Source organism: Pelobates fuscus, chromosome 11 (assembly GCF_036172605.1).
Source record: "Pelobates fuscus isolate aPelFus1 chromosome 11, aPelFus1.pri, whole genome shotgun sequence".
In the NCBI taxonomy this organism is placed as follows: domain Eukaryota; kingdom Metazoa; phylum Chordata; class Amphibia; order Anura; family Pelobatidae; genus Pelobates; species Pelobates fuscus.
In genome coordinates, this window is record NC_086327.1 from 117,935,688 (window position 1) to 117,952,357 (window position 16,670).

General features: G+C 35.7%; 1 protein-coding gene across 2 annotated transcripts in view; it reads left to right on the top strand.

Annotated features, from left to right (window-relative positions):
* The window catches only part of ANKK1 (ankyrin repeat and kinase domain containing 1), a 60,040-nt gene that overhangs the window by 23,757 nt on the left and 19,613 nt on the right, over positions 1 to 16,670 (top strand). For both annotated transcript variants that reach the window (XM_063437048.1, XM_063437049.1), the window contains exons 2-5: positions 825 to 1,119; positions 7,419 to 7,570; positions 13,176 to 13,225; positions 14,505 to 14,660. In XM_063437048.1, coding sequence (XP_063293118.1) covers positions 825 to 1,119; positions 7,419 to 7,570; positions 13,176 to 13,225; positions 14,505 to 14,660 — 653 coding nt within the window. The remainder of the gene's footprint in view (positions 1 to 824; positions 1,120 to 7,418; positions 7,571 to 13,175; positions 13,226 to 14,504; positions 14,661 to 16,670) is intronic.

Here is a 16,670-nt window from a genome sequence, read left to right on the forward strand (position 1 = left end):
TTCATCTCAATGGGGAGCACTGAGATTCTTCATACAGAGCTTGAAGATACCAAATGTCAGTTGCAAAGATTGCAGGATCCTAATAGGAAGCACCTCTAATGGTCGTCTGAATGATGTTTCCTTAGAGACAAATTGACAGTAAAGGCAGTGTTTTCAGATCACAGACTGCAGGGACAGGTTCTTTATATCAATCAAGCTGTAGTAGTTCTGGTACTTAATATTATTTGCAGATAATGTTCATTAATCAATACATGACTGTCGCTCCAACAATTTACTTTTTACTTGGTTTAGAAGGCTTAATGCATACTTATACTCTATCTATCTATCTATCTATCTGTCTATCTATCTATCATCTATTATTATTATTATTGTCATTATTATTGCCATTTATATAGCGCCAACAGATTCCGTAGCGCTTTACTATATTATACGAGGGGGGATTTAGCTGTAAATAGGACAATTACAGGAAAATTTACAGGAACAATAGTTTGAAGAGGATCCTGCTCAAATGAGCTTACTATCTATCTATCTATCTATCTATCTATCATTTATATTATTGCATTGAAAGATAGAAGATGTTGCTTAGCTTGTTTGCCAGTTAAAAATCATATGAATATAATGATGTTTCCTACATATTGCCAGTCATACAGTTTCAGAGTCTATATAATATCTCTCACCTTTCTCAACAAATAAAGTTTTATTTCACTAATTCACGGCTAAAAACACTGTAGGTACACCCACATTGCAAACACCGAAACCAGTCAATTGTTTGCTTTTAAGACGGTAAATAAAGTAACTGAATTTCATTTTTATTATCCTTGCAGCACAACATATCACAGTCTTATTGAGGAAGCATCAAAGATGGAAAAGATAAAGTTCAGATATGTTGTCCAGATTTATGGCATTTGCAGCAATCCTGTTGGGATTGTGATGGAGTTTATGGAAAATGGGTCTCTTGAAAAACTACTACTATCTCATAGCCTAAGTTGGCATTTGAAATTTCGCTTTATCCATGAGATAGCTTTGGGAATGAACTTTCTCCATATGATGAATCCTCCACTTCTCCATCTGGACCTAAAACCTGGAAATATTCTTCTTGATGAACATTTACATGTAAAGGTTTGTTCTGCCTTCCTGCTTTACATTAGAACATTGTTTTGTTCCTCTCTGAATTTGTTAGATCTAGTCATCTTCATGTGACAAATAACTGAAAAACAAATATACCCAGACCTTAACACTCTTACAGACCTGGACACTGTTTTTTTTCTGGACTCTTCTTTCCTTGTCCCCTCTCTCTCTGTCTTTTCACCCCTACAGTTCTTCTTGCTAATGTTCTATTCTCCGCTTCTTCATGGTCTCCTTCTTGTATATTGTTCCCATTCTATCCGTTCTCGTCATCCCCTTACTTTTGCCTGTTCCTTTTTAGCCACTTTTAGAGCATATACCTCTGCACAGACAATGGGCTTCCCTTGGGTTAGGTGCTTCTTTCCTTATTCATCATCATTACATCACACCCGTTCCTGTGGAAGGTCTTACATCATTAGGTGTGTCCATTGTCATTCCTATCCCAGTCTTTCCCTTACCCAGTTTCTTCATCTGGTGACTTTGAATGAGTCTCGTGCAAGAACATTTCCGTGACCCGTGCATGATCCTGTAAGATTACAAATGAGTAATTCATGATTTGGCCATTATATTTAATTGTAAACTCACCTACACCAGGTATGTTTTTCTTTGTTATTCTTGAGTGTGATTTGATTTGTTTTCTTTGTATTTGTTTTACATCTTCTTACGATATTCTACTTCAAATATAAAAGATAAAGAATGAAAAAATAGAGATATACTTTGTAAGATACACTGCATAAAGTTTTAATAATTATTTTAAAAAATGGCTCAACTCAGGTTACTCTTTTTTAGTCTGGCTGCAACATTCTATACATATAGATGTGTTGACTAGTTGTGATAATACAAAGTATGGAAATTGTGCAAAGTTCTTCAGACATTTTGTGCTGTACCTTATTTCTGAATTTATTTGTGTGCCTATATATCGAATATGGAAGAATCCAATGTTTCTCTTTTATATTTGATGTTGAGTACCATACACTTTGAATCTGGATATCCACAATATAATTTGCAGTAGATGCAGACAAAGCATGCAACTTAGTTGTCCAGGTTTTATCGCTATCATCATTAAAGGACCACTTAAGTCACCCAGACCACTTCATCTTAATAAAGTGGTCTTGGTACAGTGGTTCTTTAGTTTTAACCCTGCAATGTAAGCATTTATATAAACAAAATGCAATGTTTACATTGCAGGGTTAAATCCACCTCTAGTGGCTTTCTCATGGACAGCCACTAGAGGAACTACTGCTCTGACTGAGTACAACTCAGTTACATCATGCAGAAGCTCATAGGAAAGCAATGGATTAAATGCGTTCATCTTAAAAGCACTGGATGCATGTGAAGGTGCAGACGTGAGAAGTGCCAAGGGCATCTCAATGCTAGAAATAGCTGAGCGTAATTCATTTTATTAATTGTAATGAAAAAAGGGCTGTTGGTCTATACATAACTATGTACAGGGGCACTAAAGCATTAGGAATACAGGTTTGTATCTATTATATCATATTTAATAAATTATAATATAATATTAGTGAAATAAACATCTGTTGTAAAAAATGTACTGAGCTTAATGATTGGCACTTCAATGTCAATATCTTTTATATTTTTCATAGTCTTTTATCTTTTATCGAGATAAATTACATAGTTTCAATTTACTGCGTATGCCCCATGTATTATTTCTTCAACTATTTCTTCAGCAATATGATATGCTGTCACACATAGTCTGGCAAGTGAAATGTATGCTGGACATGATTAATATTCTGATTAGATATCAATTAATGTAAAAATACATGGCCTAGGCTTGCATCCTCTGAGAAAATTGTTACTACGTGTGAAATAAAAATGTTAAAGGAATGCGCAAATGATCCGCTTAATTGTATCAAGACAAAAACAAATGGAGAAAATGTGTTTTGTTATTGCATGAATATAATGCCACGTATTCTGCAAAACTTAATCTCTGACAAGTTTCAGTAGAAGATGAAAGGGTAAATGAACAATACAATTTTGCATTCAATTCTACAATGTCTTTCAAAGTATACCTAATCAGAAATCTATACACTAATTACGTCGTTAACGGGCGAATCCTCGCCTTTTACTACAGGTCTATAACCTTTTACAGTAACTTAACCCCTTAACAGATGAGAATAGCTTATTGCAAAATCATAGATTGCCTTCATATGTGACATTGATGGATGAAGAGAGAGTGGAACAAGACGGGCTAGATGTAGAAGGAATGTGCTTTTTCTTTGAGTCCCATTCCTGCAATTTTAGGAGGTACACAATATAGAATTCACAAATTGCATTGTGCTTAGAAACAACAGATACTTGATTCAACCTCTTATGACATGTTGTTGGATCTCCAAGAGGGAGCTTTATTTATAATACCTTTCTATCCCGTCTTAAGACTATTGACAGGTTTAACCAATTTTATCTATGTACTACTATTGTAGCTTATTTAGACAATATGAACCTTTCTACATGATAGTTATTTCAATGAGAACTTCATATAAATAACAGGAATACAGACAAAGTGTCCATAACTGTAAGGACGTTTTCAATTTAATTCAAAGCTATAAAACTAAAGCACTTGTTAAAAAAGGGGTGAAGTTTAAAGCCAAATTGAATTCCAGTGAGAAGATGTTTGATATTTAATTTTGCAGTCATGTTATGAAGTCTGTTAAAAATGTTTGACACTACTGAAATCCACGGGTTAGCCAGAGCATATACAGAGGCTACTTTGAAATTCTTGAATGATACTTAAATACCTGATTAAAAAGTATTTCCTCTCTTTTCAAAGCACTTGAAAAGAAGGATGATTGGAAAGGTTAAGATGGCAAAACCTGCAATGGAATTCACCTTTATGCTAGAAAAACAAATGAAGATAATGAATCTCATAGAATCAAAAGTAGAATCTGCTCATTATAGACTAAAACAGTAAAATAGCTTTGGTCCAAGTAACAGCTACAGATTGCTACATATACCTTCACATTTTTGAGACTCTAACAGAGAAGAATTTCGGTTGTAGATAGGGCTATGACCTTCTGCTGGCTTCACTGTAATTAGATAGCAGTGCTTAATGTTCACAACTTAAATAAATCAGATAATCTTACTGAAAGTGTGTAAAATACCAAGATAGAAAGGAAATCAAAATCATCCTAATTAAAGATACAATCTAAGCACCATAACCACCACAGCCCATTGTAGTAGTTAAAGTGGTAGCAGTCTTAGTTTTTCTAAAACTGTGGACCTTCTGGGCAGACTCTTGATTGCTGTATTGCTGCTTCAGAAGTTCCAGTTTGGAAAGCATTGATTGGTTGAATGTTTCAGCGTATGCTCTCAATGAGGGGCATGTATATTTGGAAGGAATTGAGAATGCTAATGTAGAATGTAACTTACATGTTAGTAATATTAGGGCAATTGATGGACGGAGCTGCTGGTTCCTGAAGGGGCCTAAGTTTGTGTCTAAATGTTTTTTTTTAGTTCTGGGGTGCAGTGCAAAAAGTAGGTTAGCACCATGCATCAGGCTGAAAAGGTTGTGAAGTTAGAAGTACCCCTTTAGAATGACCTATAAATGGTAAAACAAATTATTAAAAAATGACTAAGTGGTGGAATAGCTACTTTTAATGACTATAGAAACCTGCAGTGGAGCCTCTATGGGTTGTAGATCAAAAACTAATCTTCAACATCTACAGCATTTATAAAAACAATATGTCTCCTCAAGTTGCCTTCTGACTGTAGGTGTCTGTTGAAGGACCTGTGAAAAAAGTACATTTTTTATTTGATATATATTTTCTTTGAAAATCTATTTTATTGATAATAAAGAATAATTGAAAAACTGATTATCATGAATACATAAGTTCAGGCTTGATAATTATAACTATCAAAACTTGATATGCTACATGTTGCGCAAACATGACATTATCTTTTCACTAACCAAGTGTTTTTAGTATCTGCAAAAACATACTCAAATCACGAACGAAACCATGTAATTGGCGAACATCTTCGTTTTGAGTTATGATTCTGAATTTCACACGTGGGGTTATAAAAATAGATGATTGATGGCTACATTTTGATTTTATTCGCATATCAAGTGAGAAATAGACAATAGAGGGATAAATAAGGAGCAGTAAAATGTCTGTATTAAAAAACAAAACAATTATTGTGGCTTAAATTTCTGCATCCTGAAAAATTTTCTAATTGTGATAAAAATGGTATGAACAAGCCACATTGCCTTGCTTACCTAGTACATTCAATTACAATTAAAAATCTACAAGCATATGGACACTGCACTTCCTTGACTAATAATGACTAATGTCATCTGATTGTGTTTATAATGAATACAAATTGTTGTGCCAGTTACTGGCATTTTTGTGTATTATGACTTTCAATACAATGGCCCAGTGAAATTATTAATGCATTTTTTTTATATAATTTTTTTTTTTCTTTTTAAATTATGGGTGTTTAGTTGTAATATGGAGCAGAGCACAAATATAGCATCTTTGTTGCCGCATTAACTATTTTTTTTCTACCCATTTTGAATTTGTGCCCTACCATGATTTTTTTTTTTTTATGTTTGCCGCATGACATGTGACTTTCTTTTTGCCTCATGTCAAGTCACACAACCTAATAAGCATCTCCGCATCACATACATAATAACAATGTTACATAATAACATACCTTTTACCTTATTTATCTACTAACTTATTGTTGGTCAACCTTTTTTCTAATCCAACAAAGCTTGTCTTCCCTAATTACAGGGGGATATGCTAGAAGCAGAGCGAAATGTGATCATGACTCTTAAAACCTCAGGCAGTCTACTTTGTGCTGTAACTAATTTCACAATACCCACATAAATTAATAATACATTAAGGAGGTCCAAATACAGCCTGCTAAAATACCAAATAGTTTACAGGAACAAAATGAATTATGCAAGGTTAAAAAATATTAAAATGTGCAGACATTTTGAAAGATCTGTAGTGTTAGTGTAATAATCATATAACCACCAGGTTCAGCGAAGAGTTTCATTGATCATGCAAGCAACTATAATCCCAACCAGACCTTATAAATCAAGTCTAACGTGGAAAGAAAAGCAAGGATTTTATACATGGAAAAAGGAAAAATTATCCATTCGGAATTTTTCCTAATATGGTCATTATTATTACAATTTAAGTTTGAACTGCCGTTAAAAGTAAAAAAAAAATGTCACCTGGATGTTTGTCTTTGCACTAAACACTACAACTGAGCTAGTCAGAGTCAAGAGTTAACATGATCAGGCCTATAACCCCCTCCCCCCCCCCCTCCACCCGGCACTGTTGATAACTTGTGAAGTTAGCACACTAGTACTGCTCATTCTTAAGAAATCAACTTCAAAACTTTGCTTCTACATCTTATAAGAAGAAAGGTCAGCATTCATCTACAGAGTCAGACATGGAATATCTTGCCAAGGAATTACCAAAATTATGCAGTATCTATTAACTGATCTCATTGTGTTTACTAGAACAGTTTGTTAGCAGGTTATAATGTTTAATGATAAATTAGAGATATTCTACAATCAAGAGAATTGCGAGGGTATCAGTAGGCATTCCACCCATCTTGTAGTATGATAAGAACCTATTGCACGGCTTTTTGAATGTAACTAATGCACATTTTTTTTAAAACAGCACATTACATTCAAATGTATATTCATGTGTATATTGGAAATTATGTTTAAAAGGACACTACAGCCACCAAAACAACTTTAGCTTAATGAAGCAGTTTTGGTGTATAGATCATGTCCCTGAAGTCTCACTGCTCAATTCGCTGCCATTTAGTAGTCAAATCACTTTGTTTATGAACCCTAGTCACACCTCCCTGCATGTGACTTGCACAGCCTTCATAAACACTTCCTGTAAAGAGTCATCTAAAGTTTATCCTTCCTTTATTGCAAGTTCTGTTTAATTTAGATTTTCTTATCCATTGCTATGGTAATAGCTTGCAAGACCATTCAAGAGTATCCTGTATGTGATTAAAGTTCAATTTACAGAGTAGGAGATACAATTATTTAAGGTAAATTACATCGGATTGAAAGTGAAACCAGTTTTTTCATGCAGGCTGTGTCAGTCAGAGTCAGGGGAGGTGTGACAAGGGCTGCATAAACAGAAACAAAGTGAATTAAGCAGTGAGACCTGAGAAGCATGATCTATACGCTAAAACTGCTTCATTTAGCTAATGTTGTTAAGGTGACTTTATAGTGTTCCTTTAATTTGCTTTATTTTCAAATTTCCTTTTCCTTTTTTAAATTCTTCTTTCCATCTTTGTTCCAGATTTCTGACTTTGGACTCTCCAAGTGGAAAGAACATTCTACCCATAAAGAATACATAGAAAAATCAGCCATAAAAGGGACCCTAAGCTACATTCCTCCCGAAATGTTATTGCAGAGTATAAATGCTACAGGAGTCAAATATGATGTTTACAGGTATAGAGTAGTTTATTACAGATAGTGATGGAAATATTTTACATGTGTATGAATGAAGTGTGTGTATGAATGCAGTGTGTGTGTGTATGAATGCAGTGTGTGTGTGTGTGTATGAGTGCAGCGTGTGTATATGAGTGCAATGTGTGTGTATGAGTGCAGTGTGTGTGTGTGTGTGTGTTGCAGAGCCTTGGTGGGGGTGGGCAATTTTATTATTATTTTTTTTAATTATTTTAATAATTTTTTTTCATTATTATGTTTTATTATTATTTTTTATTTCATTTAATTATTATTTTTTATTATTATTTGTTATTATTTCATTTTTTTTCATCCCCCCTCCCTGCTTGATACATGGCAGGGAGGGGGGCTCTCACTCCCTGGTGGTCCAGTGGATGGGCACTGTGTAGGAGGGGGGCTGGCAGGGAGCTCTTACTTACCTCTCCTGCAGCTCCTGTCAGCTCCCTCCTCCTCTTTCAGCTCACCTCTGCCACCTCTGCCAGCTCCCAGTGTAAATCTCGCGAGAGCCGCGGGGTCATAGTGCGGCTCTCGCAAGACTTACACTGGGAGCTGGCAGAGGTGCTTAACGGACCGGTGCAGAGGAGGAGGGAGCTGACAGGAGCTGCAGGAGAGGTAAGTAAACGCTCTGCAGCCCCCACAGCCCCCAGTCTGTATTATGGCAATGTAAATTGCCATAATACAGACAATTGACTCGAGTATAAGCCGAGTTGGGGTTTTTCAGCACAAAAAATGTGCTGAAAAACTTGACTTATACTCGAGTATATACGGTATGTGGGTTAGTGGTGTAGATGTTGACCCATTTGAAGGCAGGAAGAATAAGTATTTGAGTTACCAAAAGTAGGTGGAACTGGAAGTAGGTGGAACAAAAATAAAGTGAATGGGGTTGAGAACATCAGTCCATGGGTAGAGGTGAAGCACCTACCTGTCATATTGTCCTGTCTTAAGTCTTCTAGCGTTAACATTGGACCAAGTGTTTAATTAGCTTCAGGTAATGTGCCTGTTTATGTTTCAGATTGTAGATACATACTATATATCCTATTCAATGTTACACATTCCAGAGAAGTTTTACATACTTCTAACTAGAGGAATTCAATAATAATTAAAGATGGCTTATTTGTAATGCTTTAGAGAGGTTTTGGATCTATTTAAATGGTTACCTTTTCTGAAGGTTTCTCAAGTATCACTAAATTGCTCACTAAATTTACGAAGGTTACGAAGGCATTGAATGTTAATTTCTCTACCATAAGCCATCTCCAAAGGTGTTTCATAGAATTTGGCAGTACATCCAAGCGGTCTCACAACCGCAGACCATGTGTAAACAGACCAGCCCAGGACTTCTACATCCAGCATCTTCACCTCCAAGATCGGTTTGCATAATCAAAGAATTTCTGCACACACTGTCAGAAACTGTCTCAGGGAAGCTCATCTGCATGCTCGTCGTCCTCATCGGCATCTCGACCTGACTGCAGTTCGTTGTTGTAACCGACTTGAGTGGACAAATGCTCACATTTGATGGTGTCTGGCACTTTGGCAAGGTGTTCTCTTAATGAATGAATCCCGGTCTTTACTGTACTGTTTTTACTGTACAGGGCAGATGCTAGACAGCATCGTTGTGGATCGAGGTGGGATTATGGTATAGGCAGGCATATGTTATGGACAACGAACAGTGTGGTATTTTATTGATGGCATTTTAAATGCACAGAGATACCGTGACGAGATCCTGAGGCCCATTGTTGTGCCATTCATCCACAACCATCACCTCATGTTGCAGCATGATAATGCACTGCCCCATGTTGCAATGATCTGTACTCAATTCCTGAAAGCTGAAAACATCCCAGTTTTTGCATGGTCAGCATACTCACCGGACATGTCACCCATTGAGCATGTTTGGGATTCTCTGGATCGGCATATATGACCGCGTGTTCCAGGTCCTGCCAATATCCAGTAATTATGCACAACCATTGAAGAGGAGTGGACCAACATTCCTAAGGCCACAATCAACAACCTGATCAACTCGATGCAAAGGAGATGTGTTGCACTGAGTGAGGCAAATGGTGGTCACACCAGATACTGACTGAAACATAGAAACATAGAATGTGACGGCAGATAAGAACCATTCGGCCCATCTAGTCTGCCCAGTTTTCTAAATACTTTCATTAGTCCCTGGCCTTATCTTATAGTTAGGATAGCCTTATGCCTATCCCACGCATGCTTAAACTCCTTTACTGTGTTAACCTCTACCACTTTAGCTGGAAGGCTATTCCATGCATCCACTACCCTCTCAGTAAAGTAATACTTCCTGATATTATTTTTAAACCTTTGTCCCTCTAATTTAAGACTATGTCCTCTTGTTGTGGTAGTTTTTCTTCTTTTAAATATAGTCTCCTCCTTGACTGGTTTTCAGACCACTCTGGACCACCGCAATACAGTGAAACTGCACATTTTAGAGTGATCTTTTATTGTGGCCAGCTTAAGGCACACCTGTGCAATAATCATGCTGTCTAATCAGCATCTTGATATGCCACACCTGTGAGGTGGATGGATTATCTCGGCAAATGAGAAGTGCTCACTTACACAGATTTAGACAGATTTGTGAACAATATTTGAGAGAAATAGGCCTTTTGTGTACATAGAAAAAGTCTTAAGATCTTTGAGTTTAGCTCATGAAAAATGGGGGCAAAAACAAAAGTGTGGCGCTTATAATTTTGTCCAGTGTATATATGTGTTAACATGCTATATATAAATGCTCTTACTTCCTGTAATTCTGTCTTTAGGGTTTTTCCGAAAATATTTATTCAAACATAACATAATTTTGAATGCATAAGGTAAAAAATCAAGGAATTGCAACAAGATGCGACATGTATACACATACCAAACAATAAACATTTTGGGCTTCCCCTTTATACATGCCAGTAAGGTCCTTAAGGACATTGATAAATGGGAAACACAAAACTTTTGTTGTTAGGTCCTTCAATAGAAACATAGAATGTGATGGCAGATAAGATCCATTCGGCCCATCTAGTCTGCTCAATTTTCTAAATAATTTAATTAGTCCCTGGCCTTATCTTATATCTAGGATAGCCCTATGCCTAAGCCTAATAAATTGTATGTAGCACTGTGTCTGCACATTTTACATCTAGTTTTGGATCAACAGCAAAAAACAAACGTGAGGAAGGCTGAACTTGATGGACGCAAGTCTCTTTTCAGCTATGTAACTATGTGACTAGTTGCACTTCCTTTTTTTTTTACCGTATGCATTTTTTTACCGTATGCATTTGGATATAGCCCTGCTTTGAGCAACAGGGTTCCAGGTCAGTTTGTATTTTTGTATTTTCTTTGGGTACTGCAGTAACCCCTTCTCTATCTATATGTGGTATCAAAAGTTCATATTCAGTTTGTGCAGATATATACGCATTTTAACCTTATCTAGTCCCTTTGTGGGAGCCAATTTAAAGTTTTTTTTTCAAAATCAGTATGTGGTTAGTGTCCAAACTCTTATTTGCAAGACAGAACATTATGATACAATCTATTTCTGCTCTTTTTTTATTCTCTGTTGGATCCAGAGACTGTTCTAATATGGTGCTAATATAAATTTGAGTAATTGATTTTAACCATCTCAATACTGCAGTGTGTGTGGGGGTAGTAAACAGTAAAAAATACTCCAATTAAAGGGACACTATAGTCACCCAGACCACTTCAGCTAAATGAAGTGGTCTGGGTGCCAGGTCCCTCTAGGGTTAACCCTTCAGATGCAAACATAGCAGTTTCAGAGAAACTGCTATGTTTACATTTGGGGTTAAGCCAGCCTCTGGTGGCTGGCTTCCGGACAGCCACTAGAGGTGCATCTCCGACGCTGGAGGCATTTAATGCCTCCATCACGGAGAGCGTCCATAGGAAAGCATGGAAAAAAGCACTGCCGCGCATGCGCATTCGGCTCCGCTGACGTCAGACGGTGGAGCTGACATCGGCGGGAGAGGAGAGGTAAGGGAGCCCAGCGGTGGAATAAGGTGAGTAACTGAAGGGGTTTTAACCTTCAGCACCACAGGAGGGGGACCACCCTCACGGTACTATAGTGTCAGGAAAACCGATTTGTTTTCCTGACACTATAGTGATCCTTTAAAAATATAAAATAATAAATATGTATATATATTCCACAAAATCCTTGCACTCAGGGCTCTATAGTATAATTACTGGGTGCTTGCAGTCTGGGGGAGACAATGTAGGCAAAATGGAGAGATGACCAGCACTCACGTTTTTCCAATGGTTAAAAGTTGTAAGCTTTAATGTAGATACATGTTAAAAAGGACCAATGTTTCAGTCCACGTCTGGGACTTTCATTTGATCCTGATGAATGTCCCAGATGTGGACTGGAACGTCAGTCCTTTTTAACATGTATCTACATTAAAGCTTACAACTTTTAACCATTGGAAAACCGTGAGTGCTGGTCATCTCTCCATTTTGCATATATATATATATATATATAGCAGTATATATAGTGAAAATAGAAATCCAGCGCACTCACTTATCAACTAAACAGCTACTTTGATGCTGACAGATTTGACTAGTTTTATTAAAAACACCTAATCTAGGCAAACAATAATGGGGGTTTAGTTACACTACATGATCATACATTGCATAAGCCTGCCACGAACGCCAATGTACCCCATCTTTGGCAGGTCCTACTCTGTCTGCCAACTGTCTACTTAATGAGCTACTCACTTGGGGAAATCCTTCCATCTCGAGTTCTCTGCAGTACAAGGCTTAAATAGGGTCCTGAGATGAGACACCTGTGACAGGGGGCGGTGCAAAACCAAGGAGCTGGTTATATATATATATCAGCAAAAATAAACTCCAAGTAATCTATGTTTAAAATAAAATGATGAAGCAAATATGTGAACTTTGTTGAACTAGATTGCATATGCCCACCGAGAATCCCTTGCAGTAGTAACATTACTGCAAATCTGAGATTTCTGTGAGAAAAGCAAGTCTTATAACTTGATTTGTGTAACAACATATTAATTACCCACTGACTTCAGGTGGAAGACGTTTTCAATCACTTTTTTCCCAATTATAGCTTTCTTGGTTTGTGCTCTGTATATAAATAATATACATGTGTAAAATATAATATATATATTTGTTCCTTCAACCTAACATTATAATAATTGCATGGCACAAAATTATTTCACTCCATCAAAATGTATTGTGCTGCCTATGCATTTACCAATACGCATTCACTTGAATTATATATTTCATAGAAGTCTTAACATAGGACATGTGAAAATGACCGATGCAACCAACAACTCTACTGTCTATATTTATCTTGCTGCCAAATATAAAAGTGTTTAGAAAGTTTTACTTGGCTTTATTAGTTTCCTGACAAATTCTAACAGAGGTTTGTCTTCAGGGCAAATGAATGCCTTTTAGAAAACTTTCATCGTTCGTTTTTCATCTCCATGTGTGTTTTCCGAACTTTTTATGAACTTGCTTGAAAAGACTCTGTTTCAGGAGATATAAAAAGATAGACAGCTTTAGATGTGCGATGGAAGGAACAATATATTCATGTCATTTTTTTTTTTATTTTTTTTTTTAGTTATGCCATTGTTATTTGGGAATTACTCACTCAAAAGAAGCCCTATGCAGGTAAATATTCCCTTTTATATGTTTATACATGTTGATCAGAGTTGCCCAAAGAATTACTGAAAATGTAAAACACTTGGGACTGGCTGTTTAAAATTGATTCTATTTTATCCAATATCGGAGAAGACGACCATGCATTGGTAAACCTCAATATAACATATAACCAGGAAGCCCTAGTGATTCTTTAAGGACTCTAATCACGCTAGAATATTACGAATTTTACTTAGTCTACAAACAAAGAGAACACAACATAGTGTGATTAAAAATCCTAAAATGGTCTTTCGTCCCTTCACCAACAAGCATTTTTTTGTTTTGTTTTAACATGCTTTAGTGATCCTACCTATAGCTAACGTAACATTTCTTTGAAACATGGGATAGTTAAAATATACATTCAGCATAAAAAAAATTAATGTTGTGTATAGGTTGCTGTTCAGAGATACATAAACCATACGTTGATTTACACAATTTGTCATTTATCGAGTCATCCTTTATAGAAGTATTGAAAGCATACCATATTTGTAACATACACAGGGTACGCAACTTGGTAAAGTAGAATGGTCATATTACCTAGTTATGGGTATTTGAAAGGATCATTATGTAATTGTGAGCAACACAGCTTAATAAAAATGGACACATGGATTAAAAAATCCTTATATTTGATCATAATGCCAACAGTAATTCAATTTAAATGGTTATATGGCTTAGTTCATTTTCAACATATTTACAGACATTCAAATAGTAAGAATTCTGCCATGGCAAAATTAGTAATGGAAGGAAAGTAAACTAATTGTATGTAAACATGACTTTGCATTTCTAAATAATAGTAAAAACGTGTACATATGGCTTTGGTAAGGATGGGGCTAACCTATTGTCCATATGGAGGTTGGATTCCTTTTCAATGTCCTACAGTTACTTGCAGGTGATAGTTAATTTTTATTTTTAATTTGCCTGACCTTACAGCTGTGGCAGGTTGTTTTAAACAGCAGGGAGTAACTTGGCAGGGTTTGGCGCAGTGAGCATGTTCACGTCATATTTAGTCTGTTTACCCACAAATAGGTCTCATCATCCCTGCGCATCACCATGTGACTTGACAAGTCCGCGTTCTAACTAATGGCGCCACATCTGTGTAAGCGATCACTTTAATGATATGGCTGGCTATTCACTGTGAAACCATAGTACATTTGATAGCAGAGGTAGATCACTGTAAACAATAATGTAGCAGTTCTGTAATGATATATATATATATAAAAATATATATATTATAGCTTACCTTTGCTTTTAGGTGCCAACATGATGGCAGTTATCATAAAGGTGGCTTCGGGTCAACGTCCCCCAATTGAAGACATTTCGGAGGACCGTCCGGTGGAATGTCATCAGATGATTGACTTGATGCAGAGATGCTGGAATCAGCATCCCAATAAAAGGCCAAGCTTTGCAGGTCGGTAGTAACTTATTTTTGGGATTGAATCAATACATTTAATGTATGTGTGTTTATTATTGAGTGTTTATTTTTACCCACAGTTCACTGAGATTGTGTCTTCCGGTACATTATGGGCTTAACTTCTCCGGCAAGTACTCTGAAAGCTAATTTATTAAATCCAGCAAAATTATTCTATTTAGTATAAATGTAGGCTATATTCTTACAAGCTTTGAAGTTTTCTTGCAAATCGACTCTATAGCATAATCAAAATTTAATTTGAAATTAAATTTGAATTTAAAAGAAAGTATTGCTGTGGAGCAACATTTATCTGTGCTGCTTTTCACTTCATACCTGCTAACATGCTATTGCCCATCTCATAGTTCATGATCTCCTGAATATTGGATATTGAAAATTCCTGCTTAACTTTTTCTTGTAACTGTTGGACTTTGCTATAGTCAAGAACTGTCTGTAGGTGACATTGTTAATTATGGCCTCGATTTAATATTTTTTGATGAGCTTTACAAATTACTTAATATTTTTCTACAAATTGTTAAAAATTTTAAAAATATTGATATATTTATATGTTTTGAAAAAAAAAAATTCAAATGTTTATCCAAAAGCATAAAATCATTTGAAAAGCGTATCCAAATATATTAAATCATTTACAAACAAATAAAATATGATTCTAAACTCTTCTACTGCTTCAGGTAAAAAAAAAGCTTTATGCTCTGTTACTCTTGCAGGTCGATAAGATACATTTAATTTGCTGTCTATGCATCAAAATTACTTTTAAGAATTTATTTGTAATGTGTCGCACTGATATCTACGTAATTACCCAAATTACGTTACTTATTCAGAATACTGTCTACCTGAACAGGCCTTCACTTAATACATCACTAGTTATTACTGCATAATATTAACATATTTCTGCATATATTAACTCATTACAGTTTATTGTGATTGACAAGTCAAGGGGGAGGAGGGAGGAATTTACTAACTAGCTCCAAATTGTAACAAACCAACATCTAAATGGTAAAACTCAGGTTAACATAATAAGGTAGTAAAAAAACAGGTATTATAGACTTAATTTTGCCTTTTTCAATTTCAATTCACTGCAATTCAGAAAATAATGAAAAGGCCTGCAATTTTTTCTAAGAAGATGAAAATATAATGTATGATATGGACATGTGAAATTATGGTAATGTGGCTTCGGAGGTCAGAGGCAGAATTTACAATTCATAGTTATTTCGTCAGCAATATATTCAAATTATGCAGAGAACATCTGTGAGAGAATAGATTTATTTCTTCATGTCAATTTAAACTTTTTTTGCCTGTTCAAATAACTGTTTATAAGGCACATATTAGATTAAATTTAAACATATTGTTTTGTCCTCATGCAATCCATAATATATTATGTAACATGAATAGGGATGCTATGATAGTATTTTATTTTTTGATAATCACCCCTTTCATTTATATTTGAAGAACTTTTTTAGTATCATACGAGAAAACATTTTAGTCTATTGCCAGTCTAAAAGGAAAAAGGGATTTTTTTTTTTGTAACTGTGACTCATCGAGACTAACATAAAAAGTAACTAATGGACCAAACTCACTACAACTAATATCCTGCACCTAAATAAAGCCTGTGTATGCACACATAGAATGCAGTGGAACAAGATATTAGATATAAGACCACTAACATCAGTGACATGTTTATACTTTAAGTATTGATATATTAGACCCCCTTTATTAACCCCTTAAGGACCAAACTTCTGGAATAAAAGGGAATCATGACATGTCACACATGTCATGTGTCCTTAAGGGGTTAAAGGGACACTCCACTGCCCAAAAACAAAACAAATAAAAATCCCTGTTTAGTAGATATACCCCAAATGAAAACTTGCATGTGTTTAATTATGTATTTTTTCATTGGGGATATGTCTAAAATAAGCTTGCAATACTTGCAGTCCTCTTGTCTGCTGCCTTTGCAAGCCCTCCCCTTTCTATCCCTGCCCAGAGTTTCTATTG